Source organism: Stigmatopora argus, chromosome 10, assembly GCF_051989625.1.
Source record: "Stigmatopora argus isolate UIUO_Sarg chromosome 10, RoL_Sarg_1.0, whole genome shotgun sequence".
NCBI lineage: Eukaryota > Metazoa > Chordata > Actinopteri > Syngnathiformes > Syngnathidae > Stigmatopora > Stigmatopora argus.
In genome coordinates, this window is record NC_135396.1 from 12,614,350 (window position 1) to 12,629,367 (window position 15,018).

The following is a 15,018-nucleotide window of genomic DNA, read 5'->3' on the forward strand; positions in this document are numbered from 1 at the left end:
GCACATGCACATTGCAAGAAGAAAAAAATACGTGATCCAAACTGCGACTGCTATTCATTTCACTGAATTATAACAAATTAGTGGCTTTAGAATCAGCCCGTTAATGAAACTTAACTTTGAGGAAAATTCCCAAGGAAGAACAGCGCCCATTTATTTTCTGCCATCTGTCCTCACTAATTAACTAGTAGGAGCTAGTTTGAAAGTCAATGTTGTGCTTCTGGCCAACATCTGGGCATTGTTCCAAATTAAATAGTATTTACCTTGTGTTTTAAGGTGCATGATTGTGTGCACCATGAAAATGTGTGTCTTTGATTTGCAGTCCAATAGAGACAGGTCTTGGGGCTACATGCCTGTTAGCAGCTGTGACTGCTGCTTGTCAGTGGCATTATGTGTATTATAATGGATGAGGAAGGCACTGTGGTCCCCAGCGAGAGTCACAGGATGTATAAAGCCTCCTTGCACTCTTGAAACAGCCACCATTCTCTCATATGTGCTGGGATGTGCATTTGTGGCCCTGGATTTGAGAGGGAATTACTATTTTTTCCAAGCTTTTCTTTTGACAGCCTGTTGATCTTAATGTAAGGAAACGAAGTGTAACCAGAAAAACAAAAACAAATTGAGACTGTAGGGAAGAATTTACACAATACTAACGTAAATCTTCACAAAAATGTCTTTACGGGCAAGGAATGGTAAGTCGAACAAATCGGATATTGATGTGATGCATGCATGTACATCTGTGTATATATGCATATATGTGATTATATATATGTATGTGTATGTATGTATATATGTGCTTATATATATGTATGTGTATGTATGTATATATGTGCTTATATATATGTATGTGTATGTATGTAGTATGTATGTATATATATATATATATATATATATATATATATATATATATATGTATATATATACATACATACATATTATGTATGTATGTATGTGTGTATATATATATATTTCAGCAACACGCTTATTTATTTGTATATTTATTCATGTATTTATTTATTAACTTACTTATTACCTATCAATTTATGTCTAAAATGCCTTTCCTATTTTTGCATCCTCACCATCTTGCTACTGTGACAACGAAATTTCCCGAATACGGCGGGATGAATAAAGTTATCCAATCCAGTCCAATCCAATAATAATTGTCATATTTTATTTGTCCCTTCAGGTTTGCCACTTTCTCCGGGCTGTAAATTATCTTCAAGCTGTTGCACAAATGGTCTATTATTATCCAATGTTAAGGCCCCGCCAGTCAATCAGGTCAGGGTTGAGCTGGAAATGCATTCACTTTGGCAGGAGTTTGATCAACTCGGCACCGAAATGATTGTCACCAAGGCCGGAAGGTAACAGATATATGCTTGCACTTTTTGCTTCTATTTGAAATCCCTTGTAATCTCTTTTCTGATCTAAAATTGCAGGCGGATGTTTCCAACATTCCAGGTACGAATTTCAGGAATGGATCCTGCTGCTGAATATGTTCTACTCATGGACTTTATTCCTGTAGACGATAAAAGATACAGGTAAACCTCATGTTAAAAATATTCTACATGGAGTCTGAGAAGAACAAATTGAGTCTGGCCCTTTGCAAATTCACGTGAGTTAGATTATAATGTGTGGGTATATGTGTCAGATATGCATTTCACAGCTCATCTTGGTTGGTGGCCGGTCGAGCAGATATCGCGGCTCCAAGCCGAATGCATTTTCATCCGGACTCACCAGCTCGTGGAGGCCAATGGATGAAGCAGACTGTGTCCTTTGACACTCTCAAATTGACCAACAACCTGCTTGATGACAATGGACATGTGTGTTTGTGTCATTGTTTAGAAAGTTCAATCTTGCATTCAAATGAGACAAGTTCAATTTTCAAGGTCATTTTCTCCTTTTACTCGCTAGATGATATTGAATTCCATGCATCGCTACCAGCCACGATTCCACGTAGTGTATGTGGATACAGCACACAACAGCCATTTAAATGCCCACAGAAACTTTAACTCCTTCTCCTTTCCTGAGACACGCTTCATGGCCGTCACCGCCTATCAAAACCACAGGGTAGGAAAACCAACAATTTGCCTTGAATCAAATATTATGTCATGTTTCTTTGTCTTCTCTTTCTGGAAATTCTATTCTCCATTTCTGCCAGATCACTCAGCTGAAGATAGCCAGCAATCCTTTTGCTAAGGGCTTCAGAACAACAGAGGCACAGAATTGGTTAGTAGCACTGTAAAATTAATTCAGAGCAGTGGCTGACCGTCAGAGCCTTCAAGGCCTTCTCTGCTGGCCCAAGAAATATCTGAATCATATATTATATTTTGGCCATCAATACTTATTAAATAATTCCAAATTGTCTGTTAGCTTCCTTTCATTGCTTTTCCCCCTGGTTGCACTGCTTCCAGATGTGTTTTCATATTGAAGCATTTAACCAATCACATTTCAGCCATTATTTGTTGCCAGGGTCAAAAATCTGCCTCAAGGCCTTCACAATCAGTTCTGCAGGCTCTGCTGCATTAAACAAGCATCGATAAGACTGTTGCTTTAACCAATCAGATTTCGAGTTGGCAACACCACAATGCCTTGTCGCAGGCGTAGGGATACGTCATTGCCTTCTCGCAGGCGTAGGGATACGTCATCGCTTTCACCAACTATGATTGCTAGTGATTAGCCAGAGCTACCAAACTGTAGCTGGAGCAAGCTGCACAAGCAAATTTATTTTTGTGTTGATTTAAAGCCATTTTCAAGACGGACTATGCCAGAAATACGACAGGACCCCTTTTTCCTGGGGAAATTATACTCCGGGCCCGGTTCTGATGTCTAAAAAGCTCCAGTATTTGTATTTAATCAATAAATGCTGTTTTCGGCTGGATTTTACCCCATTTTAGGGCAATGTTTGCCGCTACGCCATTGACGTTCATTGCTGTCTTTTCCCGGGAAAATCACCCCCGGCCCGGTTGTAATGTCTGAAAAGCTCCAGTATTTGTATTTAATCATTAAATGCTGCTAGGAAGTGGATTTTATCCGTTGAAGGCGCTACGAGAAAATGCACGGACCACCACTGATTCAGAGTACAGTCTCATTAACAAGTTCAATGTTTTGGCAACACAGGAAGGACATTTCTAAGCCTATCGCAGTGTGGCACCCACCGGAGGACAGGCTTGAGCACAATGTCACAAAACCAGTCAGGAAAAGCGATGTAAAAGAAACAACCAGTGAGTGCATTGATGCATAATCTATATTCAACTTAAATCCATATTTAATATTACCATTCTGCATATGATCATTTATTTTTCAGCTCAGGACGTTTCACAGCTGATGGAGCAGAGTGGACAGTTTTGCCACTTCACAAATGCAGTGGTAGAAAGCAACAGTGTAGACATTGCTTTCGGAACAACAGATTCCTTCCTCAATCCATCACCTTCTTACTGGGAATGTGCCAGATCGACTCGGACCAACTGTTCTTCATCCACCCTTTAGTGTTTCTGCTTAGCTGGTGGATTATGATTTTCTAAGTTTACACACTGGGAGGATGTTTGGTTTTTTATCCTTCTTTTTTCACATTATGAGCCCAAAGAAGAAAGCTTTGTCTTTTAGTGGTGTTGGTGCTTATTATTTTTTATTTTAATGTATTGTGGAGGATGCCAACATTGTCAGAGTTTTCAATGCTTTGTTTGCACCGAAAGCCCGAAACTTAATTACGGTAACCCCAACGAAAACAAGCTGATTTTTCTTCTGCTTAATATGGACATAAAGTGATATTATAAAGGCTAATAAATGAGGGAAACTATTTTGTCGTTAGTTTCTTTTTTTTATTTGACAAGTTGTCAATCATCACACATTCATTATTAGTACATCCCTTAAATTCATAACAAATTTCAGGATATAATAATCTTTTACTTCTATGTATTGGGGTTCAAACAGTATACTTTTTTTACAACTGAGAACAAATATTTGTATATACTTTATTCTTCCTTTTACCATTTTAAATGAAACCACACATTTAAATGGGTTAAAAAACAATCCCTGTCAATGGTGGAGTTTATGACTGCACTATTATACCATGTGAGAATTTGTAAATTGCATAATGACTCACTTTGTAAACCAGGTGTTTATACAAGATGTATTTTTACTGTATTTTCTAATCATTTTATGAACTGCTTAATCTTAAAATAGTCGCGGGGGTTGCGGGGGCCTATTACAGCTAATTTGAGCAATGAGGGGCACTGTTTAATGACTAGTTACATCTAGAGTTAAAGATGAGAACTACAACTGAATACAGGCTGCATTTAAGATCCACTGCAGCCATTTATTTCTTGTACCGCCTATTCTTACAAAGGTTGCAGGGTGCTGGAGCCAAAACCCAGCCCACTATGGGCACGAGGCAGGGGACAAGCTGAATTTGTGGCCAGCCAATTGCAGGGCACAAGAAGACAGACAACCATTTACACTCAAATTCACAACTATGGACAATGGAGAGAGTTCACTGTTTTTGGGATGTGTAAAGAAACCAGTGAACCTAGAGAAAACCCACGCAAGCCCGCGGAGAACTTGCAAACCCCACACAGGAAGGTCCGAACCTGGAATTGAGCACTCAATCTCAGACCTGTGAGGCCATTGTGCTAACCACCTGCTCACCGGACCACCTTTGTGTATTCTTCAATGAAACAAAACATTGTTTTCCATTCTGCTTTTGGTCCCAATTTAATTTCGGTGTAGTACGTCGCTTTTATTTTGAAAATGGATTTTATTTCGAAAATGTTCGCCGGAAGTCGTTGCCCTTCTTCTCTTGGTAAGTGATGTTGGGCTGTCGATGCTAAAGATGCAGCAGCCAGCAGGGCGGATGGAGGAAAATAGGGAGGTGACTGGAAAGAGGTGAAAAAGATGAACGACTCGGTATGGGTCGCGGATGCTGATGCGAATGCGTCAACCCGCATGCCATCCTCCTTTTTGATTGCTACCTTCGGTCGTCCGACGCAACAGGCCTTCGATTTGTTGCTGCCCCGGATTTCTCCGTCACACTGACGGTTGCCTCAAGATGCTGTTCGCAATTTGATGCATATTTCAACAGCGCGTGGAGATAATCTCTCTGTCAACATTTTCATAATTGGTAAATGCATCGAAAGCACAGCGAACTATGACATGGATTTAGCGGTCATTTTAGCACGATCGCCTCCTCCGCGCGTTCTTGTGTCACCCTAAATACGACCTCAAATTCAACGGCAATAACCATCATCGTGTTCTAACATGGAGTCGTCCCGAGTGAGAACGCGCTTGCTACAAGCGTTTCTGGCGTGGTTGGGATTGTGTCACCTCGGTGGCGGTCAGTCGGACGCCTCGGGCCTGCCCGGAGCGATTCGCCTTCCTCTTAGCCAAGGAAATCGCATCGAACCACCGCCAACCCCGCTTGAGCGCGGCCACGGAGGGAGGCCGAGTCTTCGCCGGCGGAGGGGAGTGACAGCCAGCGGCATCAGCTTCGTGGACATGATCGATAACCTGCGTGGAAAGTCTGGACAAGGGTACTACGTGGAGATGGCGGTGGGCTCTCCTCCGCAAAAGGTAAGCCGTGCCCTACACCGCATTAAGGTGAGGTTCGTGGTTGGAGAGGCAATGACATTTGGGCCAGATAATGCAGACTAACATCATTGCCGTGCATGGAACTTGGAGGGCACCAGGCGGGGATTTAGGGATGTGGGAGGAAACCAGAGTACCCAGGGAAAACCCACGCAAGCCTGGGGAGAAAATGCAAACTCCACACAAGAAGCTGGGATTGAGCCGTGCAAACAAACACACACCCATACACACACTCATACTCATACACACATACACACACATACACACACATACACACACGTACACACTCATACACACATACACACAATCGTACACACACACATACACACATACACACACGTACACACGCATACACACTCATACACACTCATACACACATACACACTTACACACATACACACACTTACACACATACACACTCATACACACATACACACTCATACACACATACACGCGTACACACATACACACACACTCATACACACACACTCATACACACACACATACACACGTACACACACATACACACATGTACATATGCATACACACTCATACACACATACACACGTACATACATACACACACATTCACACACATACACACACACACATATACACACATACACACACTCATACTCATACACACACACACACACGTACACACACACACGTACACACATACACACACACACTCATACACATACATACACACACATATAATATGAATGAATGATTGAATGAACATTTACATTTATTTTTGTGTTTGTGGTTTCTCTGATAATTTATTCATCATTCAATCACTAAGTCACTACGTTCTCTTTGTACTTATATCAGTTGCATATATCTTGTCTATACATATTTTTATATAGCATTTCTTTTTTTGTACATCTGACTGTGTGCTTGTGCTACTGCAACACCTGATTATCTCCTATGGCAAGGGTGTCAGACTCGGGTTGGTTTGTGGGCCGCTTTAACGCCAACTTGATTTCACGTGGGCCGGACCATTTTAGATATAATATTTAGATTTTTTTAATAAATGGATTAAAAGAACTGGATTAAAAGCCCTGAATATTCAGTTTTTTATAGATCTAAAACGATGTTTATTTGAGCTTTTTTTTAATATATTTTTAGATTTTACAAAATGATTTTTAAACTAAAACACAGAAAAAATGATTAAAAAATTACAATTATTGATTTAAAAGGGGGAAAATCAGGAAATTTAATATACATATATACTCTTCATTTTAATTTGATCCTAAAACAGAAAGTTGGCACTTATGATTTACTTTCCCGGGCCACACAAAATGATGCGGCGGGCCAGATTTGGCCCCCGGGCTGCCACTTTGACATATGTCCTATGGGGATCAATAAAGAATTATCTCACTTCATCTTATTCCCTTGAAATTAAAATGCTGCCTCTCGTGGCAAAATCTCTTTAGAATTAGGTTGTGAGATAAAAAAAAAAACATGTATAATATAGAAAACGGTGTAAAATGATTTACAAAATAACTAACATACCCTTGTTGCTGATACTCCCTGCAACCTTTTTTCTAACTGTGCTATAGACTGAGGTGGAGCTGAATCAAGCGATTTGGAGTTGAATGGGAAACCCAATAGGACTAGAGGGTTTTGGAGGGAAGGACATTTCGGGCAACGGGAAACCTGACACACATACTATTGGACAAACCTTGACTGCCGTTTCAGATGATGAGTGGATTTAAATGCAGTAGAATACAGGGACTGATGCCGACTGGTGTATGATATTAACCTTTTGAATCATATGCGTTTTTTCTTTCTACTCACTAGATGAACATCCTGGTGGATACGGGAAGCAGTAACTTTGCTGTTGGAGCAGCTGCTCATCCCTTCCTGGGCAGATACTACCATCGCTCGCTGTAAGTACAGAAGAAATTACCAGCAGTAAATATTACGTAGTATTTACCTGTCTTATTAACACGTGGGTTATTAAAATGGATAAAGTAATTAAATAAATGCCATAAATTTCGCCAGATCCCAAAAAAATTTTCCCCTGACTGTGAATTGTCAAAATGTAATCCTTAATAAATTAACTTTTTATGTGTTCAAAAGTTAAGCATAATGGAATAAGCAGTCTAACTGCAAGGATGGAATAGTAATGCCACGCCCACTCTAATTTTCCAACATATTGACAAACCATTCTTGTTGTAATTTATACACTTAATAGGCACCACTGAGTGGTTGCTTACACCAGGCTATTTCTTCCAATCATGCTATCAACTACTTGACAAGATTTAAAGTTGGTAGTCGATAGTTTTTTTGTTTGTTTGTTTCTTTTTTTGCGTTGGGGGTCTCAGAAAATAATTGTTTTGGCAACCCTGACCTTTGACTGTGCTTTGTAATACACTTTCCTATACCATACTATACAGTGGTACCTCGACCTACGATCAGCTCGTGGTACGACATGCTCGTGGTACAACGAAATAAATAATTCGCCCGCGATACGATCAATATTTCGAGATGCGACCAAGCTAGGTGGCCATGACATGAGAGGCTCTTTATCATTGTAGCGCACTGTCTTTTTTTGCCGCATCTCTTTCGTCTAAACAGATATCTACGAGCCCTGAACGATTTATTCAGACGAGTTTCGACCAGGAAACGCACAACGCTCATGCACGGGCAAAAAGAGGGCTTTCTGGGTAATGAAGTATACTCGTGCACACAACACCGCCCAATTTTAGTTATATTAAACACATTTTATTACTATTAAACCACTAGTTATGTGTTACTTTGTTAATAGATGGCGAATTAGAAGAAATAAAACATGTTTTCCAATCCAATATCCTGTTTTCTGTGTTTTTTCAGAGGGTTGGAACGAATTAATGCCCCCACCCCTCTCTCTGTCCGTCTCTCTCTCTCGCTTCCTCCTTCGAAATGCGTCTAATTTTACTTCTATTAAACACATTTTATTCATATTAAACCACTAGTTATGGGTTACTTTGTTAATAGATGGCGAATTAGAAGAAACAAAACATTTTTTCAATCCAATATCCTGTTTTGGTGTTTTTTCAGAGGGTTGGAACGAATTAATTTGTTTTTAGTTCATTTCAATGGGAAACGTCCGCTCGAGTTACGAAAAGCTCGACATACGATCTCAGTCCCGGAACGGATTAAGATCGTATGTCGAGGTACCACTGTATATGTATATCTATTATAAACCTATGATGCAGGCAGCACACAGAAATAGTAGAACAATAGAAGCACCCTAAGATCAATTTCTGGAAAAACAACAAATGTATGAAAAATGGATGCTTGGATCCAAGGATCCAATCCATGCACTTGATGAACATGGGTAACTGTATAGCTCTATTTACTATTCACAGCTCGACTTCTTACCGTGACCTTGGGAGGAGTGTGTATGTTCCATATACTCAGGGTCGATGGGAAGGCGAGTTGGGTACAGATGTAGTCTCTGTTCCTCATGGTCCCAATGCCACGCTCCGTGCCAACATTGCTGCAATCACCCAGTCTGATCGTTTTTTCATCAATGGATCCAACTGGGAAGGAATCCTTGGACTTGCCTATGCTGATATAGCACGGGTATGTATAATTCCCCTAAAACATGCTAGAAATGTCATAATTTCTATAGAATTTAAAAATTATTAAAATGTAGTATTTTTTTAATTTGGCGTTTTTAAGAGAAGTGGAACACAAACCATTCAACAATTTATCGACTCTAGTTAGTAGTGTTGTGTAGTAATAAAAAAATATTTGTTTTGTCAATATAACCATAATCACATACAACTAGAATGCTACAAAGTACAGTCTACATTATATTTAGATAAAGACTAAAATCTCACAAGTTATTTTTTACACATTTCTTTCCTCAGCCTGATGAGAAATTGGAGCCTTTTTTTGACTCCTTGGTTCGCCAGACGCCTGTTCCCAATCTCTTCTCACTTCAGCTTTGTGGCGCCGGCTTTACCCAAAACTACTCCGTGGGCAGTTCTATGGTTGGCGGAAGCATGGTAAAATATATACATTGATAAAAAAACAAATATGATCACCGCAAGAATCAGATATATGGCCTACACATTTTTTTTATGTTTACCCTGTAGATCATTGGAGGCATAGACACATCCCTCTTTGTGGGCAAGCTTTGGTATACTCCCATCCGTAGGGAGTGGTACTATGAGGTCATTATTGTGCGGATTGAGGTGAATGGACAGGACCTAAACATGGACTGTAAGGAGGTAAGATGTAATGTGTGTGATGTGGTTGCATCAAAGTATTTTTATGTCTCTTGATTGTAAACACTCTGATTTTTTATGTCTCTATCCTTTTCAGTACAACTATGATAAGAGCATTGTGGACAGTGGCACTACCAACCTTCGACTGCCCAGAAAAGTTTTTCAGGCTGCTGTCAAGGCTATTGAAGCAGCTTCCTCAGTCAGTACATAGTAATATATATATTTTTTGAAATTTGTCAGGCTATGATGTCGTACCATGCAGTAATGTCCCTTTTCGTTGATATAATTGAAGAACAATTGTGGTGCAAGTCTCTGCAATGTATCAAAGTCCTTACGTGCATTGCCCACAAGCTCCCCATTAACACACCCACTTCACCGACGGCCAATCAGAGTAAAGATTTGAAATTAAAATCTTCAATATTCATATTGAATGCAGTCAGCAGCAAATTAATGAGAATTCAACTTTTACAGAAAACCAAGCCAGGAGGTCCAACTCAATAGCTTGAGAAATAAAACTCTCATGCCACTTTAAAACATTTTTTTAAAAATTAATAGTGTTTTAATATACAAACGTTACCAGCTAAATATTTGTACATGCCTTTTTCATTCAGTCACATGATAGTGTGCTATTTTTTGCGTTTGGGGGCCAGGTCCAGTTATTGGTGGAGGCATTTAGGTAGTATTTGCAGGTGTCTTACTCTCCTGTTCATGTCTCTCCAATGTACTCAATAATATACATTAAATGATTATTTCCTGCGCTGTGTTTCAGACAGAACAGTTTCCAGCTGGGTTCTGGCTAGGTGAACAACTAGTGTGTTGGCAGGCGGGCACTACACCGTGGCATATCTTCCCAGTCATCTCCCTTTATCTGATGAGTGAAAACCGTAACCAGTCCTTTAGAATCTCCATCCTGCCTCAGGTAAAGATACAGAATTACTATCTCACATCACCGCAAATAGCTTTTGAACGTTTGTCTCTGGAAGCTAAAGGGAACGACAACATCTAGCATTAAAACCTTCATGTTAAAGACGGCTGCTTTATGTATCACACATTCTTAGACTAAAAGAGAATCTAAGGGTGTATTCACATCAAGAAAGTAGCTATAGTTTGCTTTTTTTAGTCTGAACCAAAATACACATTTTTGGGTGCAGTTCCTTTTCACATTGTAATTTTGTGACCCAAACCTATGCATGTGCAAACATGTTCAATCATAAGATAAAACGGTGCGGGCGGAGTAACACGGTAAAATATGGAAGGTAACAATTATGGAACTCCAACTTGCAGCACCCGTACTCATATTTATATCAGCGGCGTCCGTGAATATCCTAACGACGCCTAATAGGTGGGTGATTTCAGCTTTAGTCCGGTTACCTGTACAGTCGCTTTCACATATAAAGTGAACCCCATTGGGGTCCGCTTGGAAGCAAACTGCAACCTTCTCTCCGGCGGTCGGACTATTTGGTCTGCACCAGAGGTCGCTGGTTTATTTTCACACCAGTCCAAACGGTACACACTACGGACTTTTTAGGTTTGTTTGGCGCCAAACAAGGCAGCGCTTCCGTTGCTGTAACATTGTGGCATCAGTTATATTCACACATATAAACATGGATAGAGGGAAACACAGGGATCATGATTATAGTGAAAACAATAGACAAGCAGTTTTAGTTACTGTACCTATTCCATATTGTTCTTGTCTTCATCTTGTTAGTAAAATCTGTGTCTAAAACTACGTTTGGGGTGATGACTTGTGTGTAATCTGTATCAAGTCGCTATATCAGCATTAACTAATAGGTATGACTGATGTCACCAAGAGGGGCGGTTGATGGGAAACTCGCATTTCATTGGCTTAAATGGTATATGACATACCAGAGTAAGTAACATTGTATGAATAAGATACTACATGTTACAGGGACCACTTGTAACTCACCTTTGAATAACAATTTATCAACTTTTCTTTCTAAACAGCAATACCTGCGGCCAGTTGAGGATGTAGCTTCTGTTCAGGAAGACTGCTATAAGTTTGCAGTGTCCCCATCTAGCACTGGTACAGTGATGGGGGCAGTTATCATGGAAGGTTTCTACGTGGTGTTTGATCGAGAGAAGAGCCGTATTGGTTTTGCTGTGAGCACATGTCACGGTGAGTGTGGTAAAATGGAGGCATGAGGAAATAAAGGGTTAAAATATTTTTTTTTGAAATGACAGTAATGGTCAAAATAAGATACTAACCAATTTTATAAAACCTTAAGTAAACTGTGATCAACCACAAGTGTATTTATATTTTTCTTGTGACATGTATGTAGACCAATGTTTCCCAAACATTGTGAGCGATGGTCAGGTGTCCCACAGAAAATTACCTGCCAAGGTCTTTTATTGTAATATTCTGAGAGAAAAAATGGTAGTGCTAGATAATTAAAATGTAAATAATATGAACAATAAGATTATATTGGAATATTGCAAGATTCAAATCATAATAGTACAAGATTAGTATCGTTTTGTTGCTTATTTTCTTATGTAACTTGAACCAGAAGTTGTTTGGTTTCATCAGTATCAACTTTTGGCGACATAAAGTCTGTGTGACTACCAAACTGATTTTTACATAATATTAGGAGAGTGAAGTCATGTTGGGAAGAAAAGTCATAAAATTAATAGAATAAAATCGGTACATTACGTATTTTTAAACCACGTTAACTGTAAATTGTTCGCGTTCCATGGACTTCAACTTTTAGCAACATGAAGTTGGTGTGAAAAAATAAATTCTGAAGTACTTTTTGGGGCTTTCTTTGATTCCTGTTGATGAAAATGACTGTAAATATTGTTTTAAATTGGAAGGTTTTGTGCCTTGAGATTTTTTCAATGCAAAATGTTTGCCGCAGCTCAAAAACGGTTATAAAACACTGGTCTAGATTCATGCAAACATTTTTCCCTTCTAGTTAAGCAGGTTATATGCTATGCAGCAGAACAAAATAATCCCAAAATGAAGTTTTTGCAGGTTCTGTACGTTTTTAGTATTTCATTGTTTTTGCCTTATCAAATAACACCTCATTCTGCTATTTTCAGTCCATGACAATCTTCGAACAGCGTCTGTGGAAGGGCCATTCTACGGTATCGACCTGGAAGACTGTGGCTACAACATCCCCCAAACGGACGAGTCCACTCTTATGACTATTGCCTACATAATGGCGGGTATCTGTGCGCTATTCATGCTCCCCTTGTGTCTCATGGTGTGCCAGTGGCGCTTTGCTCGCTGCCTTCACCCACAGGGTGACCTCTCTGATGACATATCACTTCTTAAATGAGTTAGTGAATTGGAGGACATTGGGAATCATGGAGTTGTCCACTTGAAATAAAGAAAAAGATGACATTTCTACAAGGATACAAAGTAAAAGTATTTTTCAGCAATATAACCTGGAAAATAGAAGCAGATATGAAGTAAATACATGAATGAATACACCTTTTGACTTTTTCTTTTGAATCCTGGATTCCTCCATTTTTATTATACTTTGAAATGGACTTGCTGGGTGTTAGGGCAATGCTGAAAGAAAAGACGGCCATTGCTTAAACCTGGGGGGCTCATTTCTGTGGCAAAGCATAAAAGATAGAGATGCAGTCATGGAAAAAATGAACCACTTACAAGTGTGAAGATGAAAAAAGTGGATGCAAAAATTATTTCTCCAACCTTTTACTTGTACTGAAGTGGTGGTGCAGAACACGTAATGGTTCCAGTTTCATCTAAGCTGCTTTGCAGATCAGCCGAACGTGATGAACAGGGGGCCAAAGTATATGTATACGAAAAAATAGAAATGTATGGCTTTGAATTCATATGTATTTTAAGATGTCTTTGATGGGCAACCTAAGAGAAAAAGATAACACTTTCACAAAATGAATTGACAGGATGTCTACAGTTTATGAAGCCATAATTAAGATCGTGGGCACAGCATGATTAACTAAGTGTGGTTTGATGTTTATTTGTTTGTTTTTTTAGGTCTAATGTAAGTTGCTAATGATGAAAAGGAATGAAATGTGAGCATGTAAGCGTGTGTATGCAGTCGCGTATCGCCGTAAAAAGTATTCAAATAGTTTTAATGCAAATTAAAGTAATGAACACTATTATAGCATCTATTAAATGACACTATTACGCAATCTCCACCAAAGAATTGTTGAAGTAAATTAAGCCTAAAAAAAAGTAATATTATATCACCCTATAATCTTTTTTGCTTGAAACTACTGAACACCATGTCGGTTTCTGATGTCGCTTATTGTACTGTAATATTATGTCTATTGTATAAAGAATTGTTTTACAAATCTTCAGTTTATGCTGAAATACATTTTGTTATTGTTACAAAGAAATACTGCATTATTGCACATCGTAAATATTATACATTAAATGTTACCTTTTTAAAACATAAATGTAGGGCTTCTTTCATGATCACAGAGGTAAAGAATGACTTAAAGGGCCATAAAACCAGCTCTGTATCGGTCTTATACTGGTATACTGTTATTCTGAGGAAGTCCTTAATGTACACTTTTTTTTTGACACGATACAACATATGTAACATGAACAAGATATGTATGTCACAGCATATGCAAAGTTCAGACATGCAAATGTTTGAAATTAAATAAATATTGGAAGCCATTATATTTTAAATTAAAGTCTTTTGACATCCTTACCAAAATACATTTGATCTCTGTGTATACTTTGATTTTTGGTGGTCAGTTCTGACCCCTAAAATTAATTGGGTTTTTTCTACGCTAAAGGAATTTGGGTTTCAGATAAAAAGATGACTATGACAGTAAAGTTCAGAATGGTAAAATGACTTTATTGACTTTACTTCAATGAAAGTTGAGAATTCCTGTTTTTATTTTTATTTTTTATACTACCCAGGAAAGATGAAAGACAAACAGTAGATTGTGACACGTCAAAGAGCGTCAAACAGTGGATCGTGAGTTTGCGACACTTCAAAGTGTCACAAGCCACTGTTTTGATAAATTCTAAGAGAAGGGAATTATACAGAGGCCATACCACAAAATGACAAAAGACGCTCATCACCACAAAGAACAGAAAGGTCAGATTGGATCAGCCACAAAATATTATGGAGGGATGAGACCAAGAGTAAACTCTACTATTTTTTCCTAATTGAATTGAATTAAATGCTTTTATTGTCATTATACATTATGATATTCATATTTCAATTTTAACCTCATAATAGTTCGATTTT

General features: G+C 38.8%; 2 protein-coding genes across 2 annotated transcripts; both read left to right on the top strand.

The window, feature by feature from the left end:
• The first annotated feature begins 667 nt into the window (after nucleotides 1–667).
• Nucleotides 668–2,239, top strand: LOC144083674 (T-box transcription factor TBX1-A-like). Its single transcript, XM_077611671.1, has 6 exons — nucleotides 668–689; nucleotides 1,184–1,358; nucleotides 1,434–1,535; nucleotides 1,646–1,817; nucleotides 1,909–2,064; nucleotides 2,156–2,239. Exons 1-6 carry the CDS (start codon nucleotides 668–670, stop codon nucleotides 2,237–2,239), a joined length of 711 nt encoding a protein of 236 aa, XP_077467797.1.
• Nucleotides 2,240–4,782: 2,543 nt separating this feature from the next.
• On the top strand, nucleotides 4,783–14,475 carry bace1 (beta-secretase 1). Its single transcript, XM_077611976.1, has 9 exons — nucleotides 4,783–5,562; nucleotides 7,383–7,471; nucleotides 8,936–9,152; nucleotides 9,443–9,580; nucleotides 9,671–9,805; nucleotides 9,900–10,001; nucleotides 10,572–10,721; nucleotides 11,768–11,939; nucleotides 12,860–14,475. The coding sequence occupies exons 1-9, from the start codon at nucleotides 5,251–5,253 to the stop codon at nucleotides 13,096–13,098; spliced, it is 1,554 nt and encodes a 517-aa protein (XP_077468102.1). The 5' UTR covers nucleotides 4,783–5,250; the 3' UTR covers nucleotides 13,099–14,475.
• The last annotated feature ends 543 nt before the right edge of the window (nucleotides 14,476–15,018 follow it).

What these genes read in the sequence shown, in the direction of transcription:
- LOC144083674 (XM_077611671.1), top strand. Translation starts at nt 668, where the DNA reads ATGTCTTTACGGGCAAGGAATG. An exon ending in GTCTTTACGGGCAAGGAATG is followed by an intron (nt 690 to 1,183) that starts GTAAGTCGAACA and finishes TTGTCCCTTCAG; the next exon opens with GTTTGCCACTTTCTCCGGGC. An exon ending in CCGCCTATCAAAACCACAGG is followed by an intron (nt 2,065 to 2,155) that starts GTAGGAAAACCA and finishes CATTTCTGCCAG; the next exon opens with ATCACTCAGCTGAAGATAGC.
- bace1 (XM_077611976.1), top strand. Translation starts at nt 5,251, where the DNA reads ATGGAGTCGTCCCGAGTGAGAACGCGCTTGCTACAAGCGTTTCTGGCG. An exon ending in AGATACTACCATCGCTCGCT is followed by an intron (nt 7,472 to 8,935) that starts GTAAGTACAGAA and finishes TACTATTCACAG; the next exon opens with CTCGACTTCTTACCGTGACC. An exon ending in CTATTGAAGCAGCTTCCTCA is followed by an intron (nt 10,002 to 10,571) that starts GTCAGTACATAG and finishes GCTGTGTTTCAG; the next exon opens with ACAGAACAGTTTCCAGCTGG.